The following is a 17,057-nucleotide window of genomic DNA, read 5'->3' as shown; positions in this document are numbered from 1 at the left end:
CCACTTGCTTATATCTTATCCAGAGTGATGAAGCTATTTTTAACTCTGGCAAAACTTCACATTTAAGCTGGTTCAATTAGGCAAAAGGCTCTTGTAACACTCTATGAACTAAAATATATATATATTAAGCACCAAAAGGACTAGTTGTCACACAATTAGGTCAAACTGATTTTCAGATTAGGATGTTAACACCTTACATAACCCTGCACGTGAAGAAGACATGGCAATATTCAAGTAAAGACATGTCCTACCAGGTATTCAAGTTTCCAGTGCAGTTACCCTCATTATAAGGCTCTTCCTCTAGCAGTACACAGCCCATATCAACACCATCCATCTCCTGGAATTCAGCTGTTGTGTTCCTGCTGCTGTGAATGTGTCAAACCCGATTTCAGGGAAGGAAGAAGCATGGAGAATTGCCTTGAAAGACATCTTGATCTCCCCAGAGAAAAGTAAGTGCTACTGCACTTCACACCTCTTGTCCTAGGAGCCTTCAGGCAACTCCCAGTAATACAAGTCGCCAAAGGAAGTTTTAGAAATAAAAGCCATCACAGTTCCAGATATTACAAATATTATTTGCCTCGCAAGTAGATACAAAACATGCAATTTTTACAGGACAGATTATGTACATTTTCAAGCATCAAAAAACAGAGCCAGTATCTTATTTAGCTACTGTTGCCTCCACTGTTCTTTCCAGAAGCTCCTACTTTCTGCAGCCGGCTAGCGCTTGGTTGTCGAGGCATCCTTTGGGCAGATCCTTCCCGGCTGCTCCTCTCTCCTAGAACCTGGGTCCCGCTGACAGCAGAACTGGATTTATTTCTCCCTGAATGAACAAATACACACATTACTTTGAAATCCCAGCCCCATGCATTAATGGCATTGTATCTAAGCTGCAAGCGTTCCTTGGGAACTCATGCAAAAGGCAAAGTTTTATTAGAAGGTGCAAATTTATCCAGCATCCAACACAAAGCAAATTCGCAGATTTAGCTCAGCAGATATCAGGGCCACAAAGTCAAAACGCGCTGCAGTAGGAGCATTATTAATTTCCATCAATTTTAAGTAATCAGTAACTTTGTTCTTCAATCGCTTTCGTTTTGCACAGGAACATCAGCACTGCAGGCAGCAATTCAAGAAGAACATGAAGAGCATCTAACATCTCGTAGCTGGGATAAGTGAAGTGATGTGTCAGTGTCCACTTCTTTCTGAAGACTGCAGTCATATCACAAACCCATCTATTCACAGCACTTTTGCACCTTCATGAGCAGGTCTGGATTTCCTATCATTTTCTGCAGCTTGCCAGCAGCTCCAAATCCCTTAAAGGATTTCCTTACCACTCACGGGTTTCCTTACTATGCTCAGGAAGGTGTTGCCTTTCTATAGGCACAACAGACTTGTCTCTATAAGGAAGCAGAATGGAGAGAAGCGATGGGTAGAAAGGCGCGGACTGCGGCAGGCAAGAGGCATCCACCCATCCTGCCATGTTCAGCCTGAAGACGGACAGAATAAGCAGTGCTGCAAACAAGAGATAGGTGGGGAAAATTGAGCAAGAAGTGAGCAAGTCTGATTTTGCCTGGAACTGGAGAGAATACTTCAGATAAAAAAATAGCACTTGCATTGCAGGGAAAAAAAAACACAAATAAAAAGACAAAGAATCATGGAGCAGAATGGTGAAAAGCTTTTACAACAGACTGAGTTCCAAGAAGAACCACAAAAAAAAGAATACCAATAAGGAGGAAGCAAAAGCAGGGATGCAGAGAATTGTTTTTTTTCCTGAATTTCTGTAGTTACATGAATGCAATTAAAATGGAGAGTGATATGCTGGTAATTGTATCAGAGTAACTTTCAGAATACCAATAGCTACTCCACATGGGAAAGTCTCCACGGGCACGGTTCAAAAATCCTCATCTTGGAGGGTCTGCACTACTGCTAGGAAGCAGACCATAGGTATATGCCTGCCTTACTTGCCAAACTATCCTCCTTCCCTGAAGTACCGTTTGAGAGCGGGACTCATGTCAAAACCACAAATTAACAGTCTGCAGCTCTGGAAAGACATCCCAAAAGCTTCCAACTAAGCACATGCGGCCCCTTCATATCTGTAACATTTGACAAACTAAGGTATCAAAAGAAATAAATTCACTTATCCCAGCCAAGTCAGGTGCTCTTAGAGTCTGTTACTGTAAACCACGGTAGGGATCCTGCCAGCAGTTATCAGCCCAAGACAGCCAGCCAGCCTTGCAATTCTTCTTTGCTCAAGCTTGTAAGCATTTCAGCAATTTTTACTAATCCAAGTGTTGCCTATGAAAACAAATTGCAAAGGCAATTGATGATACATGATCTTACAGTGCTCAATTGAAAAAAAAAATTGCAGGAATGGAGCATTAGAGTTCACTATGAGGCTTTTAAAAACCCAGTATATCTATAGACAGACTGGGTGAACAGAGGTGAATATAGAGGTGAATGCACACACCTTCCCAACATATCCAGAAAGACTGCAGGTCCCCAAACCTCTGTACAACATGACTCTAACCATGTGCATGTAGAAAACAACACACATGTACTGCTAAGTGCTACACAGGGAGTCAGGTCCTTGATCTTCTGACTTATCTGAAACTACTTGGGAAAATAGAATCATAATCTCTGTAAAGAGAAACCTTCAGATAAAACAAATGCCTTCAGCCACGGTAAAACAAGCCAGTTATTTCATCAGCATGGGATTCCACCATGCTTTTGGAAGTGTCATATCTACATCCATAAATCAGAAACAGCTCACAAAGCGTGCAGGGACTGGTACAGATTGTGCATATCCTCCAGTTTAAGACATATCAGGATCCACAAGAGCAAAGCACAGAATTAAGCTACCACAGATTTTCTGCACTTCAAGTACCACGGATTAGGAAAAGGACTCTACTGATACTTGTCCTGATGCCCTTATCTTGGATGTGTAAGGCTGACACACACACACTTGCAGTTCAAGTATGCAAACCCAAGAGTTGCATCAAAAGTGAACCTAATCAAGTACTTCTCAGCTGAAAGAAGACTCAAAAAACTAAGAACAACCCTTGCTAAAGCAGCTGCCCTGAGAGGGCCTAGTAAGGACACCAATACAACATGGTAGATCATACCATTAAATTCACCTGAACAGTTTTCAAATACAGGGAGAGGCAAAGTAGGGTGATGTTTCTAACATACAGCTTCCCAGGGGGTTAAGACCAAAATATGCACTGAGGCCAAGTGTGTCTTCTTTTGCATGCACTTATCTGAAGATAATGTGTTAAAAAAAAAAAAAGTTAAAAAAAAACATTAAAAGGCCATTTCTGCAGTCACCTGCAGAAAACTTTTATCCTCCTCAATTCTCACGTAAAAAGGGTTATGTATTCAGCTACGTCACTAGAAGCAATTACAGAAGAGCAAGTTGACAAAATAAGTCTCAGATCCTTTTCACCACACACAAGCCTCCTGAATTGCCCCAGCAATTCACTTTAAACACATGCACTACGAGCCCCCCAGTTTTACACGTCAAGAGGTTGGTTAAGGCATGAAGCAACTCCCTAGCTCCTAGGGCAGCAGGGCTGCCTTAGTCTGAGGAACACAACAATCTGTTTTCTAAGCCAATTCTCTGTAAAGCTCTGAAATGGTGCTTACTCCATTTATATCTGCACAATGAATTCTTCCACCACTCTGGTGGCCACGTTACCTTGGGAGGCTACCAACTTAACCACCCAAACTTGGTTTACCTAGAAAAGGTTTTCATACATATGTCCCATTCTTCAGAGATTGCTCCCTTTGACACTGCTCAGCTGAGCCACTGGAGACCATTTCCCACCTATTGATTGACATAAAACCATCAGTCTTTTCCTACAAGACTACCCCACGCCTGTGTGTTGTTTGTTTCTCTTTGGATTGGTTTTCCTGATCACACCTGAGACAACCTCATTTCTTCCTCCTCCTCCACTCTTATATGTAGATTACATAGGAAGATGGAGATATTCCTCATTTTCCTTAGGGAGCTTTTCTCAGTCTGTTTTCCTGGCTCCTATCATGGCTACCTTCCATTACACACAAGATTTTTCCCGGATTCTAGGGGGAGGGAGGGAGCAAGAGAAAATTAGTCACTGCTCATGATTCACTTGCATCTCATTACTTTTTCACAAAGCCACACACGACAAGCCTGGCATTTAGAGTCCTCCTCTAAATCCCACCTCCTTTTGTTTTCTTTTTCCCTTTTTTTTTTTTTTGAATCTTGCCTCACATCGCACGATCACAAAAAACAGCTTGCAAATAACAGTCAAAAAGCTACTAAAAGTGATTCAGTGCAGTGTTCATCTAATCCCCAGTAGAGCAAGGCATTTGCTTAAATACCCAGCAGAGAGGAAGCCTTACAGCCTCGCGTAAGGCCGAAAGCCCCTCTGTGCTGAAAACGTGACTGAACACGGCCACATCCACACTGATCAGACTGCCAACTGCCTCTGCTACCTTCTCACCTTGAGGGCATCTGTAGTTCCAGACAACTCCTGGTTTTAGCCATCCATCTACATTACCTTGGGTATCCACATCCACCATACCTAGAGTACAGGTTAAGAAAAAATACACAGTGCAGCCTAGGCTAAAACCATGATCAGAATAACAAAGCATAATACACTAGGTATCCAAAGCACAACAGCCAGCATTACCAATATGGAAATACACGCTATAGAAAAGAGATTAAGTTCATTCAAAGGGAAGTCCTTAGCTTCTGCGGGGGTATTCCCCACATCACGTTTGAGCTGCATGCAGTATTATCCGTGCCAACTGCTCTGTCTCCTTAATAGAGAAGCCTGCACTACAAATCCAGATGAACCCTGCGACAATGCAAGGCTGGATAAGGAGGAGGTGGATACAAAAGACTGCAGTGCAACTAACGCGTCCAGCCTTACCTCAGAGCAGTAAAAATAACTTTGGGTCCTTGGAGCAGTAGTTGTCACCCAGAAAGAAACCTGACTGCAGCTGAAGGCAATCAGAGAAAGTGCAAGAAGGAAAACACCCTGATCTCTGCTGTGCATAGCAGACTAGAAGGTTGCAAGGGCCTATGGTAGCCTTGAAATTAATAAGTTGAGATGCCCAAAATAGAGATGGGATTCTGAAAAGCAAGCTCACATTAGCAGCTCAGTGGTTATAAAGAGGTAGCTGGGGAGGAAGCTCTGGGAAATAACTGTATGGAAGACACATGGGAATGGGACAAAGGAACATGAAGAAAAGTGGAAGTGTGAGTGGTAAAAGGAGCCTGACTGGACACTCACTAGCCTGGAAAGAAAGAGCAGGGCTTTGGCATACATAAAAGTAGAAAAACACAGGAAATGTATCAGCAGATTGATGTTGGGCTGACAGAAAACAACAGGTAGGAAAACTACATATTTAACAGCCATAAAATATAGCTGCACCACTGACCCCAAGGGCTTCACACACCTCTCCCTTGCATCCACAGAAGGGAATTGCCCAAAAAGATATACTTTCCTTTTAGAAATCAACTCTTTCCCTCTCAAATAAATTACTGGTGATTAATAGTTTTGTGCACAGCTTACATGCAGTCAATTCTAGCTGAATCTGTCACACGGATGCTCTAATGCTCAAAAACTCTCAGTTTGAGACAGTTATCAGAAATGCAGTCAGCAGCAAACGCTGCTCCGGGCTGAACACCATGATTATCCCCTATCCAAAGGAAAAAAAAAAAAAAAAAAAAAAAAAACAGCTGCCAAAGTAGATACATGGAGTTGAGGAAGCTGCAAGGCAGATAAATAAGCTTATATAGGATAACCACTGATTTTGGGCGGGTTTATCAGCAGACAAGTCCTGCTTTCACAGGGACAGCATCTCCTATCTCCAAATGCCTGGTGCTGTCCAGGAGCGGCACCAGCCTCTTGAAGAGGAGAGGCATCTTCGACAGCAGATGCAGCTTCGGTTCCCCTTCCCCACAGCAGGTCCTAGAGGGAAAGGAGGCAAAGCAAAACAAACACCCCTGGCAGAACAGATCCAGCCAGTCAGCCTGTTAACACTTAGTCTCCAACTCCCTTAAACCGATTCTTCTTCCTCCTCTACAATTTCAGCTAACTGAGTATTTTTCCAAATTAAGAGAGAGAAACTTACAGTGTTGAAGATGCACCAATTTTTAACGGTATCTTTAAGACAGCTACATACTTTTCCCCCAAAAAGAGCCCTAGTAAAACAAGCTACTGTCTTGTGGTACTTATAGCACAAATGCTGTATGAGCCTCAGGGGGTTGGGCAAAGCAAATATAGGGCTGGTAGTGACCATCCAGTTCTGCTTTATGTCATCATTACCCATTCAGACTGGGAGAGCTCTGGAAGTTTGTTCGCTGTCACGACCTTCAACAGCTCCACACACCTTCCCTCGGACGTGCCAGACACATCCCTCCAAACACCAGCACTGCACTGTGCTGCCAGATGTGAGCTAGCCCAAAGTTGTGCAGCTGCAAGGTGGCACAGCTGGTTAGCACGATGCCCACCTTAGGCAAGACCGGGCACTACACTAACATACCCATTTCTAAAAGCAGACAGGAGACTCCCCAGCAGCCAAGAAGCTGGAAATACATCCTCACAACCCAGTCCAGGGAAAAGGAGTGCTTTTCTTGATGCCAGGGAGAGCTCACTGTCACTTCTGCACTCACAGAAAGGAGAATGGAGAAGTCACAGAAAGGACTAAAACAGTGATAAACCACTGCTGAGCCTAAGTTCTGAGTGCACTGGGTTTTCACTGATGATTTCATTCACATATGTATCAGCTGCGGTGTAATTTGAGCAGGCCCAGGATGACAGCAAGGACACTTGGGCTGAAAGAAACTAAAAAGAGAAGTTTTCATTCAAAGCAAGATATTGCTCTAATATAGCAAAGGCTTCCAGAAAACTAAAAGAGCCCAACACAACTGGTAAGACCAAACCTTCTAGCAAGACTGGACTAGTGTTGTCCATCAGGATTTGGTTAGGATTTAGTCTGAGGAGAGAGAGAGAGAGAGAGAGGAGACAAGCATGCATCTCTATCTCTGCCGGTACTAAGCACTAACCTCCAAAAAAAAGGAGATCCAGGGTCACCATTTATTACAGACACTCAGTAAAACATTGGGACTGTGACAGGCAGGATCCTCCTGCAAACCTGGCGGGTCCAAATTAAAGAGCAATCTCAGTGCATCAGCTGAGATGCAGCCCTGAAGGTACTTTAAGCAACACTTCAATCTCACAAGCGAAAGCTGAAGGCCACACTAATACTGTGAATGTTTACTGTAAGCAAAACAGTACTAGTGTTATCTTCTCTGAACTTCACTACATGCCTCCTTTGGTTCAACTGAAAACTGAACTAAGCCCTGAAAACAATATAACAATTTCTGGACATTCGGCCTAAGATACTTGTACCACCTCACGCTAGTAGAAGGCAAGTGCTCAGGGCAGGTCAACGCTAGCAAAAGGCTTCTGGATTTTCCCCTCGAGAAATTTAGCAATGATTATCAAACAATTGGCCATCGGGCAATTTCAGATCCAAATCAGCCTACCAGCAGCTAAAACTAGAATTGCAGCAGCAGCCCAGATTAGTAGACAGACAGGAACAAAAACCTTACCAAAGCTCATGCATAATTCCTTGAGTGTCTCACTGTGCCTGCAGCATCAGGAGAAAAGAATAAAGAGCAAAATCTCACAGCATCCTCTGTTCAGAACTGCCCCCTCTTAACACAGCACGGGAAGAGCATGTTCTTTACCACAGATAGCTTCACATGAGGGAATTCTCAGTCAAGAGCACCTATTCCACTCAGCAAAAGAGACGAAATGTTCAAGGTGAAGCGCAAGGTGCTACGGACACACTCTATGCCTAATTCCCTTTAGTAATTCAGGAAGTTTCCCAAGTCCCTGTACAGCCGCCTTCAGCCACTAGATTAAATGCCAGTGTGACAGGTAGAGCTCAATGGCTTTCCCTGCGCTCACCACCCATCCCACCCACCACTCATCTCCTGCTGTCACCACAGTCCTTGATGAGCAGAGTTTACTTTTGCAGTTTTGGGGCGCAATTTTTTTGCGGACCAAACTACAGGTATAGCAGCTTTCATCCTGAAAGGCTGATAGGATGGGAAAACAAAAAGACAACAAAACTGTAATTGGCCTCCTTCATTTCTATGGGGCCAATGATCCTTCCTGCATCATTGGTATAGCAGTGGTTGAAATGTGGAGAAAACGTGGTGTTAGACATGCAATTTTGTCCTTTACAACCACAAGCAATGACTGTGAAATCCAACTACTTTGACCATTAGCCCCTTTTGCTGTATTTTTAAGCAGAAGAGAAATGAGAAGCCCTTTACAGTGAACTTAAGAGTAGTGACAACAGGTGCAGTTTCAGTTACCTCTTTTAAACTTTTTAGACGTAATCCACAGATATCCAGAACTTGCAGGCTACCAGCCAAAAGTCACTTCAGGAAGATTCAGAGAACAAGTAGAAGTTTTATTAGAATTGGGTTTGGAGGGAGAAAAAAAAGAAAAAAAGGAAAAGAAGAAAAAGAAAAGAAAAAGGCACAACTCAAGGCTAAATTTGTTACTAAAAGTCTAAAGGAAAATACTCCAAAGCAGCCACTATTTTAGCTGCCGGCTCCGCAGAGCTTCCCAATGCCATTTCATCCCAGGTGCACCAAGAGCAACAGGCAGAAAAACGGGAAAAAGGTCCCCACGTGCTCATGCTCCCCCTGAACGCCGCTCAATGGGGCAGCGAGCGTCAGGACAAGCAGCCAAAGCCACCCCATGGCCGAAGCACTGCGACTCCCCTTGCTGCAAGCGATGCCTAAATCTTGAGGATTTGTTTTTGCGAGTTAGGTATAACCAAAGCAGCATTAGCTAACAGTAGGTAGTAGAAGTTTGAGGGGTTTTTGTTTTGTTTTTATAGGCTTAAAGGCAGAGTCGGCAGTTTAGCGTATCCAGGTAGGTAACCTAACGGCACTGACTTTAGGAACCACCTTTTCCCGACGTGACACAGCACAAGCTACTATCTTAAGAAAGAAAGGGGAAAAAAAAATAAAAGCAGGATATTAAGGAGGGGACGGGTTGGGGGCAATACGGCCCACACGGCCGCCGGCCCGCGGCGGCTCCAGCCCCTCGCGGCCCCGCGCTCACACGGAGCGGGCGCCCCGCTCGCCGCCTCCCGCCGCCCTCGGTAGCGGCCCGCGGGGGCCGCCCGCGGCCCAGCGCCCGCCCAGCGCCCGCGGGCCCGCCCGCCGCGGCGCCCTCCCCGCGGCGGCGCCGGCGCGAGCCGCCGAGCCCGGAGCGCCGCGCGCGGCCGGGGGCGCCGAGAGGCAGCGGGCGAGCGGGCACGAGGCGGGGGGACCTGGCGACACAGGCGGGCGGCCGTCGGCGGGGCTGCAGGGCACGAGCTTGGCGCCGCCGAGGCGCGGAGGCCGCAGCGCAGAGGCGAGGGCGAGCGGCGCGGGGATTTTGCTGCCGCCGGGGGCCTCTGCGGCAAAGAGAGACACAGACACGTTAGGGCCCGTCCGCCCGCGCCGCCGGCCCGGTCCCCCCGCCCGGCGCTCACCTCGCGTGTCGGCGGGGAGCGGCGCCGCCGCGGGGCCGCCCTCCGCGCCCGCCGGCAGCCGCTGCCCGGCGCACATGGACTTGAGCATCTGGAAGACGGCGAGCGGCGCCACGTTCATGCGCAGCAGGTCGAGCAGCACCCTGCGGGGGGCACGGCTCGGGGCTGAGCGCTGGCGGCACCGGGGGAGCCGCCGCCGCCGCGCGCCCGCCCCGCCGCTCACTTGAACACCTCCGGGTCCAGCCCGCTGCCCGCCGCCTGCGCCAGCTCGAACAGCTCCGCCTCCTCCGCGCTCAGCAGCTTCCGCCGCGGCCGCGCCGCTGCCACCGCCGCCGTCGCCGCCACCTTCCCGAGCGCCCCGTCCAGCGCCGCGCCCGCCATCGCCGCCCGCGAAATGGCGGCCCCGCCGCGCCGCCCTGGCCACGCCCCCCGCACCGCCCTGGCCACGCCCTCCGCACAGCCCTGGCCACGCCCCTCCCGCACCGCCCTGGCCACGCCCTCCGCACCGCCCTGGCCACGCCCCCCCCCCCCGCGCGGGAACCGCGTGGTGGCGCCGCTCGGCCCCGCGCGCAGCCCCTCGCGCGCCCCCGCAGCCTCTCCCCAGCCCGGCGCGGCCTCCTCAGCCCCCCGGAGCACCACCCAAGTCCCACACATCCCCCCAAAGTCCCTTCAGAGCCCCCGCCCAGCCCCGTCAAGCCCCACACGGCCACCTCAGCCCCTTCACGCCCCACCAGACCCCGCTCAGCCTCCAGCGTCCCTGTGCAGCCTCCTCACATCCCAGACGGTGCTGCCAAAGCCTCCACTGTGGTCACTGAATGCACCAGGGTGGCTGGGCCTGGTGTGACACTCGGGGACAGCACAGCAGCCCTGAGGTTCACACCATGCTGCTGGTTGCTTCCTCTGGAGCCATGATGGTGGCAAAGCTGGGGCTGCCCAGCCAGCAGCAAAGCAAATCTTGAATCAAGACCTGTAGTTATTCCTGTCCAATGCACCTTTTAATTTATTGCAAAACACATCCCAAATTGCTAAAAATAGACAGATTTCCCTTTTTTTCACACACATTTCACTAACAGGTTCTGCTTCCGGGCATCTTCTTAGGCTTTATTAGCCTGTGACATTTGCATTCAATTAGCTGTGCGCCTCCATGCTTTGCTGCTGGGTGCCTTCATCTCCTCCGTAGCGGTGTTGCACATGTGCGCCAGGGATCACGTAAATGTTTTCCCAGTTGGCAGGACCTGAGAGGCGCTCCCAGAGCAAGCAAGGGGAGCCCCGTGGTGCCACAGCAGTTCTCAGCAACTCCTTTTGGCAGTCGCACACCACAGCGGAGACTCTACATGCTGGTGTGCACCCTCAGGTGCCAAAGTCATGCAGGACAAGCTGACCATCTCCAACAGGTCATTGCTGTCAACAGAACACATCTCGGTGCCACTCCTCAGTGGCCACAGAGGCAGGAATGAACTAGGTGGTGCGGGAGGGGTATGAAAGCAGAGCCTGAAACAGCACTGAAACCACAGAGACCTTCTTGGGCCTGCTTTTGGCTCGGCTCCCTCAGTCCCCTTTTACCAAAGCCCAGTAGATGGCAACAGCATTTCACAAATGCTTTGATATTTGTCTTAATCCTCTACTAGTTTGCTCATCGCTGGTATCCTTGCCAAGCAATTTCTTTCAGCGTTTCAAGGTCAGCCCAAACTAAGTGGCTGCAGAATGCAGTACCTGCTCCCTCCCACTTTTATCATGCCACATGTAGGTTTGGGCTCATGGGACTGCTTCTTGACTCATCAGGTGCTGCCACCCTCTGCTGGGCATGCAGAGTCTGTGCCATCTTTTAAAACACCTGCCCCGAAACCCCATGGAGGGGAACATACTTCACGTGGGTTAAGCAGATGTCTTTCTCCTATGCCTCACGAGGAAAAAGTCACTTGGAATCCAGCACTTCGCTCAGCCTCTCACAGCCCTCCCTTTGGTCCGTCTGCCTTTCTGCTCTTGGTGACCTCCCTCACATTTCTGCTCCGCTTCCTAACTTCATTTCTCAAGGCTTTCTTCGCTGGTGGTAGACACCTTCCCTAAAGCTCCAGGCGGCGGCCATTGGTCATCACACAAGTTTACAACTCCCACAGTAATCCTCTCTAGCTTCTTTTTTTCACAAACTTGCATTTCAGTTGAGCAAAGCTGGAGTGGATGTGGGTGTTTCTCTATTCCTACAGGAATAGAGGCCCTATTAAGGCAATTAAGGCAACCATGTCGAGCATCACAAGCTTCTTTGTATGCAGCTTGCACCAGATCATTCAAACATGTACCTGATGCAGGCAATAAATTGGGGCATCCCCGCCCCCCCTGCTGATTTTCTTCTTGCATTCTTTCCTGATGGAACAGAAAAGTACTCCGTTCTTTTTGTTGCCTTTGTGTCAGGATCATCTGGGTGTCTTCTTCTGTGGCTATACCTTGTCTTCCAAGCCATCTAGATCCTGCACCACAGGGGGCCTGCTCTGGGTGCTTTTACATGGGTGTTTATCTCCTTGCCCGAGATGGTAGTGCTGCGGGGAGGTGTTAATGAGAGGGGCTATAAGCACTAGGCGGGACAGCAGGGAAGGACCCACGCAGCCCCCCTGCATGCCAGCTGCCCCATGGATCTACCCATGAATAATCATCTGCATTCATGCTACCGACTGCCTGCCTGCAGCATCTGTAACACACTTCGGTTCACAGGCCAACAGAGAGCATCTGGTGTTGTGTGGGAAAGAAAATTGGAAATTTGGGTCTCTAGTTCCACCGTGGCAAAGAGACGTCAAGCTTAGATTGAAATTCCTCTATCTAAATGGAAATCAGCAGCGTCCCCGGCATCAAGGAGGGATCACCCATGTCTCCACTCCCTCCACCCCAGCACGTACAGACCACAGAGTGACAAGCTCCATTCCTGAACGGATGGCAAAGCCGCAGGAGAGAGTGGGCAGGGACGGAGGCAGGATGCGGGGATGTCACCCCCCAGCATTGCCATGAGAGAGCCTGGCCCGTGTCTGCAATGCACTGCGGGAGACATACGCTCCCTCTCCTCACTCTGAGCAACCTGTGAGCCTGTCTAAATTATCCCCCGCCACAGGGCGACTTGACCTTGCGTCCTTACAGGCAGTAACAGACAGACATTTACTGTAGCTGTCAAGATGTGAATGAGATACATTATGATAAAAGAACGATACTGCTGCTAATGGCCCTGAGCAGGTCCAGCCCGGAAAGGACAATTATCGCAGCACTGATAGCGGGAACAGCAGCTGCCAGTGTGAATTACCGTACCAGCTGTGGGGTTAGCAGTGATAGGGCTACGAGGCCTGGTGTTGCCCCAGATAATGGACATTCAGAAGGACTCACAGCTGAGCGGAGCAATCAGTGGCCCACGGCCGGGACGGGACTAGTCCAAATCCCTGTGCTTGCTCCCTCTCCTGCTCGGTGTCAGTGCTGTGTGGTGTGCGACTCCTCTGGGACTGTATGAAAGTCAAACGCAAGGACAAGTGCTATCTGAAGAGGCCTTCAGCTAGGAGCATGGGAGCCTCTGCACAGCTCCTGGAGACAGGCATCACTAAACCAGGAGTAGCTGGGAACAGTGTAGGCTAATCTGGAGTATGAAAAAGTAAAGGCGTTTTAGGGACTTTGTCTGAAGCTTCCCCTGGGTCTGTGCCATGGCAAAAAGCAAGGGGGAGCACAAATAAGGATTATCCAGGGCAGGAACATGTGGAAAAGAGCCCTCACCGTGTGGATGACCCTACTGAGCCGCTTTCACCAGTCTGTGGAATCTGTAAGCTTCACTACAAGTCACAGCAGAGTGGGGGAAGATGTTTTTTACCTCACCCCCACCCCATAAAGATGAAAATCACCTCCTTCTATAAAATGAACTGGCAGAATCCCACCGTACACCCTCTCCTCTCCAGACCTAGTGAGTTCCCCTCAGTCTGGCAGCTTTCTCCATGCATTCCAGCCACCAGCATCATAACTGGGCCTGGAAAACTTCCCAGGACAAAGTATGGGAGGACGGGCCTTCCCAGCGCTTTCAGCCATGAGGTCATGTCTTCCTCAAACATTTCGCTTCAGTCTTGGTGAATATGCCTTTGCTCTGTTTCATTTCTGTGTTGGGGCACAGGCAAAGCAGGACAGAGAGGCTCCAAAAACCATTTCCCCAAATGTCGGGAGACAAGGATAGCACCTGCTGTAATAGGTAGCACCATGCTTGCAGAAAGCACCGCCGTGCCATGCTTGTGCAGGGGGCTCGTGGCGTATGCGCAGGACATCAGGAGCTGCTGCCAACACAGATGCAATAAGTGATATTATGCCATGCACGGGAAAGGAAGCCCTACTGCTCTCCAGCCATTGCAGACATGCTAAGCCCGAGACCATCCTGTGCACAGCTGGCAAACGGATCAGACTCTTCCCCTTGAAAAGAGGTGGTAGTGTGGATATGCAGTGGCTCAAGGTGTTCTACCCAGTGGCAAAGTGATGGAGGAGCCTGCCCTGTAAATCAGGACACGCTGTGCACGGTCGGAGAGGGTGCGCTGAGCACAGGCACTAAAGCAGACGTGTTGTGAATTTGCAGAGAGGTAGCCCTTAATGTGTGCAGTAAATCAGGACCCACCGTGCATGCACAGAGAGGCTGTAATGCTGCATGTGGGCAGTAAATCACCCCGCACTGCACACACACAGCAAGGCTACCTCGCATGTGAGCAGTGAATAAGGACATACACGTGCAGAGAGCCCGTGGGTCACACCCGCACACAAATCAGGGCTTGCTGGGTGCTGCCATTTAATGGAGAAAAAATCAGCATGCATACGTTTATCCTGGAAATTAAAGAAAGACTTGTAGCTGTGTGGGTCATCCAGCCGCGCAAGATGTGATGGAGCGAGTGCCTGAGGCACAACCACCAAATGAGGACATGCTATGAATGCATGGGACGACAGCTGACCAGGAGATGCTGCATGCATGCTGAGTGATCACAGGGCAGGTCACTCTCCTTCCCCATTTGCTAAGAGTCCTAAGTTTCATTTAGGCTGAACTACAAAACTTGAGAAGTCCTCCAAAGTTAGCAGGTTCCACCAGAAACAGAGAAGAGGTAGGGACAGTAAGTGGACTAACAAGCCCAAGGGAGCAAATGTAGAAGGGATGGAACCTATTCTATGTAGCATAACCTGACATTGACCTTTTGAGCAATTACAGACTGCTAAAAAGGAACTTGGGATGCCTCTATACATATGAACACTTCAAACAGGAGAGCACAAGACCTAAAGCAGCAGGTCAGGGGGCTTTTTCAGATAACCATGTCCCACAAAGTAGGAACTGCCCAAAGCACTGTTGAACTGCACTTCTATGTACCTTCAAATATCAAAAAAAAAAAAAAAAATCTCAGGCTACATAAAAAGCAGATCAAGGAGGAAAAGAGTAGGGTCACTTCACTCTGAAGAAAGGGCACATTTTAAGGCAATTAGGTTACTACTCAAATAGCAAACAAATTCAGTGAATGTGCCACCCACATTCAGTAGAGAAAAAAAGCAGTATTAAAACATATAGTCTTTAATGCCATTCTAAGGCTATGAGCAGGTTTGGAAGGAATTGATGCTTAAAGATAGGAAGACAAATGGAAACAGCATTTATCACAGATGCATTGGGTCAGTTTAATGTAATGATTTTTTCTTCAATAATTAACTCAGACATGGTGACACACAGCATTTAGGCCGTTTAGATCTAAATGAAAGGTTTGATTTGACAGCCAATACGAACCAGTTTCTAAGATGGAAGTGATGGGGGTTGTAGACTGTGTAAAGTGGAAGAGGAAATGGCTAACCAGCTTAACGATGGGTTATATTAATAGGGGAAGTCCATGAGTGAAGTGGTGTTCTTATCACTGTTCCTCCATCCCTGGCCTTGTGATAATCCTGCTTGTATTAGCAGCAAAAGGTTCAAGGCTGAGACCAGGGCATGGAATCATCATGTCTGGGACGCATTTTCAGGAGGGACAAAGCCTCATCAGTAGCAAAAGAAGATCTTCACCTGAAGGATCGTGTTGAGCATGCCATTTTGGAGACACCCATTGAAAACTGTGCAAAGAAAAGGACAGAACTGGTGACAAATATAGAGTGAAAATTGGATGGAGGCATCCAAGTGGAGATCTTTTAGGGTAATTTTCAAACAGGGCACCAGAAGCAAGTGACTGCTATTGAGATTGTGCTGGGAAAGTGTACTGAAGGGGCTGAACAAGACTGGTCTTTGAGCTAGGAGCTGAAACTTGCCCCTTGTGTCAAATATGTTGGTCTCTACAAGAGGGTTTGAAAGGAGGCATTTAGCCAGGCCATATGTGCACCATATGCGTGTGTGCGCTATGCATGTGCTACACTGCATTTTTTGCTGGTAGCCTGCAGGGATCAGGAAGAAATGTCTCTCCTTTGCGATAAATTTTGGCAGATGAGTTGTCAGGGTATTTGATCCTTTTCCTGCAGCACTGGGGATTGCTGCAGTTGGAGACAGGGCGCTGTGTTTTCAGTTATGTGCCTCAAGCACTGGTAGGTCTGAGGTTAAACTCATCGCTAGATTTGGGCTGAAGGAAACTTTTTCTCTGGACCAGACAGTCAGGGAGGGGCCATGGATGATGCACCACATCCTATCTTCATCTGAGGGCTTTACCCCATCCTGCATGGATCAAAGTGATGCTCTCCAGTATCTGAAATTTCCTTCTTGAATCCCTGTGTGAGCTCCTGTGATGTGTAATCCTTTGGGGTGAAGTCTGGCCCTAAAGTGTTAAAGCAAGAAGGTACTGGAGAAAGAGCGTGCTGTGGGAAAGGCTGAAGCCACCTTTGAGGGCAACCCTCAGCATGAATAACCCACGGATTTGCAAGTCTAATCAGCACTGTAGTGGGACTCAGGAGCACAGATGGCTCAGGGTGGGGTATGGAAACATATTTTGGGCTTGATACTGACCAAACTGCTTTACTTCCAGCACATACATCAGGGTCTTCCAGGAGACATCAGGGTCTGTGAAGGAATTGGAGAACCACGTCCAAATGAGACAGGGTGAAATTCTACCCTGGATCAGCTTTTCATCCCTCTTGACTGGCTTCCTCCTGCAGGAACACGTTTTTCAACCAGCAAAGTCCTGTGGAGGAGCGAGAGTAGCCAGGAACCTCGGCTGAGCACAGCCCCAAGCCCTCGGCTGGACCACAATCATTGGAACCGCACAGGGCTTGGGGACTGCGCCAGCTCCGACCCGACTGCCATGCGAGTGCATGTTAATCCAATTATGAAACAAACTTCCTTTCTTCATTATCGGGGCCTGCAGCATGCTAAAACAGCTTGGTGATTACAGGGGGCTTAGCAAGGGACTAGAGGAAAGGCCGTAAATGACAGAGCTGTTTCCCTTGCAGGGAGGAGGGACAGAACAGAAGCAGCTGTGAGGACACAGGAGGCTGCAACAGGCTGCAATCTGCTTGAAAATTACTACAGGAAAAGGTGCCTAGTCTACCTTTGTGCCCAGAACAAG

The 17,057-nt window shown here is 48.7% G+C and overlaps 1 protein-coding gene across 3 annotated transcripts; it reads right to left on the bottom strand.

The window, feature by feature from the left end:
* Positions 1-646: 646 nt before the first annotated feature.
* LOC148590987 (mitotic-spindle organizing protein 2B-like) lies at positions 647-9,927 on the bottom strand. 3 transcript variants are annotated; one of them, XM_088538176.1, is made up of 4 exons: positions 9,770-9,927; positions 9,550-9,689; positions 9,346-9,471; positions 647-820 (listed from the first exon to the last, which is right to left on the bottom strand). In XM_088538176.1, the coding sequence occupies exons 1-4, from the start codon at positions 9,925-9,927 to the stop codon at positions 663-665; spliced, it is 582 nt and encodes a 193-aa protein (XP_088394302.1). In that variant the 3' UTR covers positions 647-662. The 3 variants fall into 3 exon arrangements, 2 of the variants coding, with proteins under 2 accessions (XP_088394302.1, XP_088394301.1); XM_088538175.1 differs by lacking the exon at positions 9,346-9,471; XR_015914204.1 differs by lacking the exons at positions 9,346-9,471; positions 9,550-9,689; positions 9,770-9,927 and adding an exon at positions 8,375-8,518.
* Positions 9,928-17,057: the final 7,130 nt, after the last annotated feature.

Source organism: Tinamus guttatus, unplaced genomic scaffold (genome assembly GCF_059628265.1).
Source record: "Tinamus guttatus ecotype Peru unplaced genomic scaffold, ASM5962826v1 Tinamus_guttatus_pri_ptg000942l, whole genome shotgun sequence".
NCBI lineage: Eukaryota > Metazoa > Chordata > Aves > Tinamiformes > Tinamidae > Tinamus > Tinamus guttatus.
This window is presented reverse-complemented; position numbering and strand designations above follow the sequence as displayed.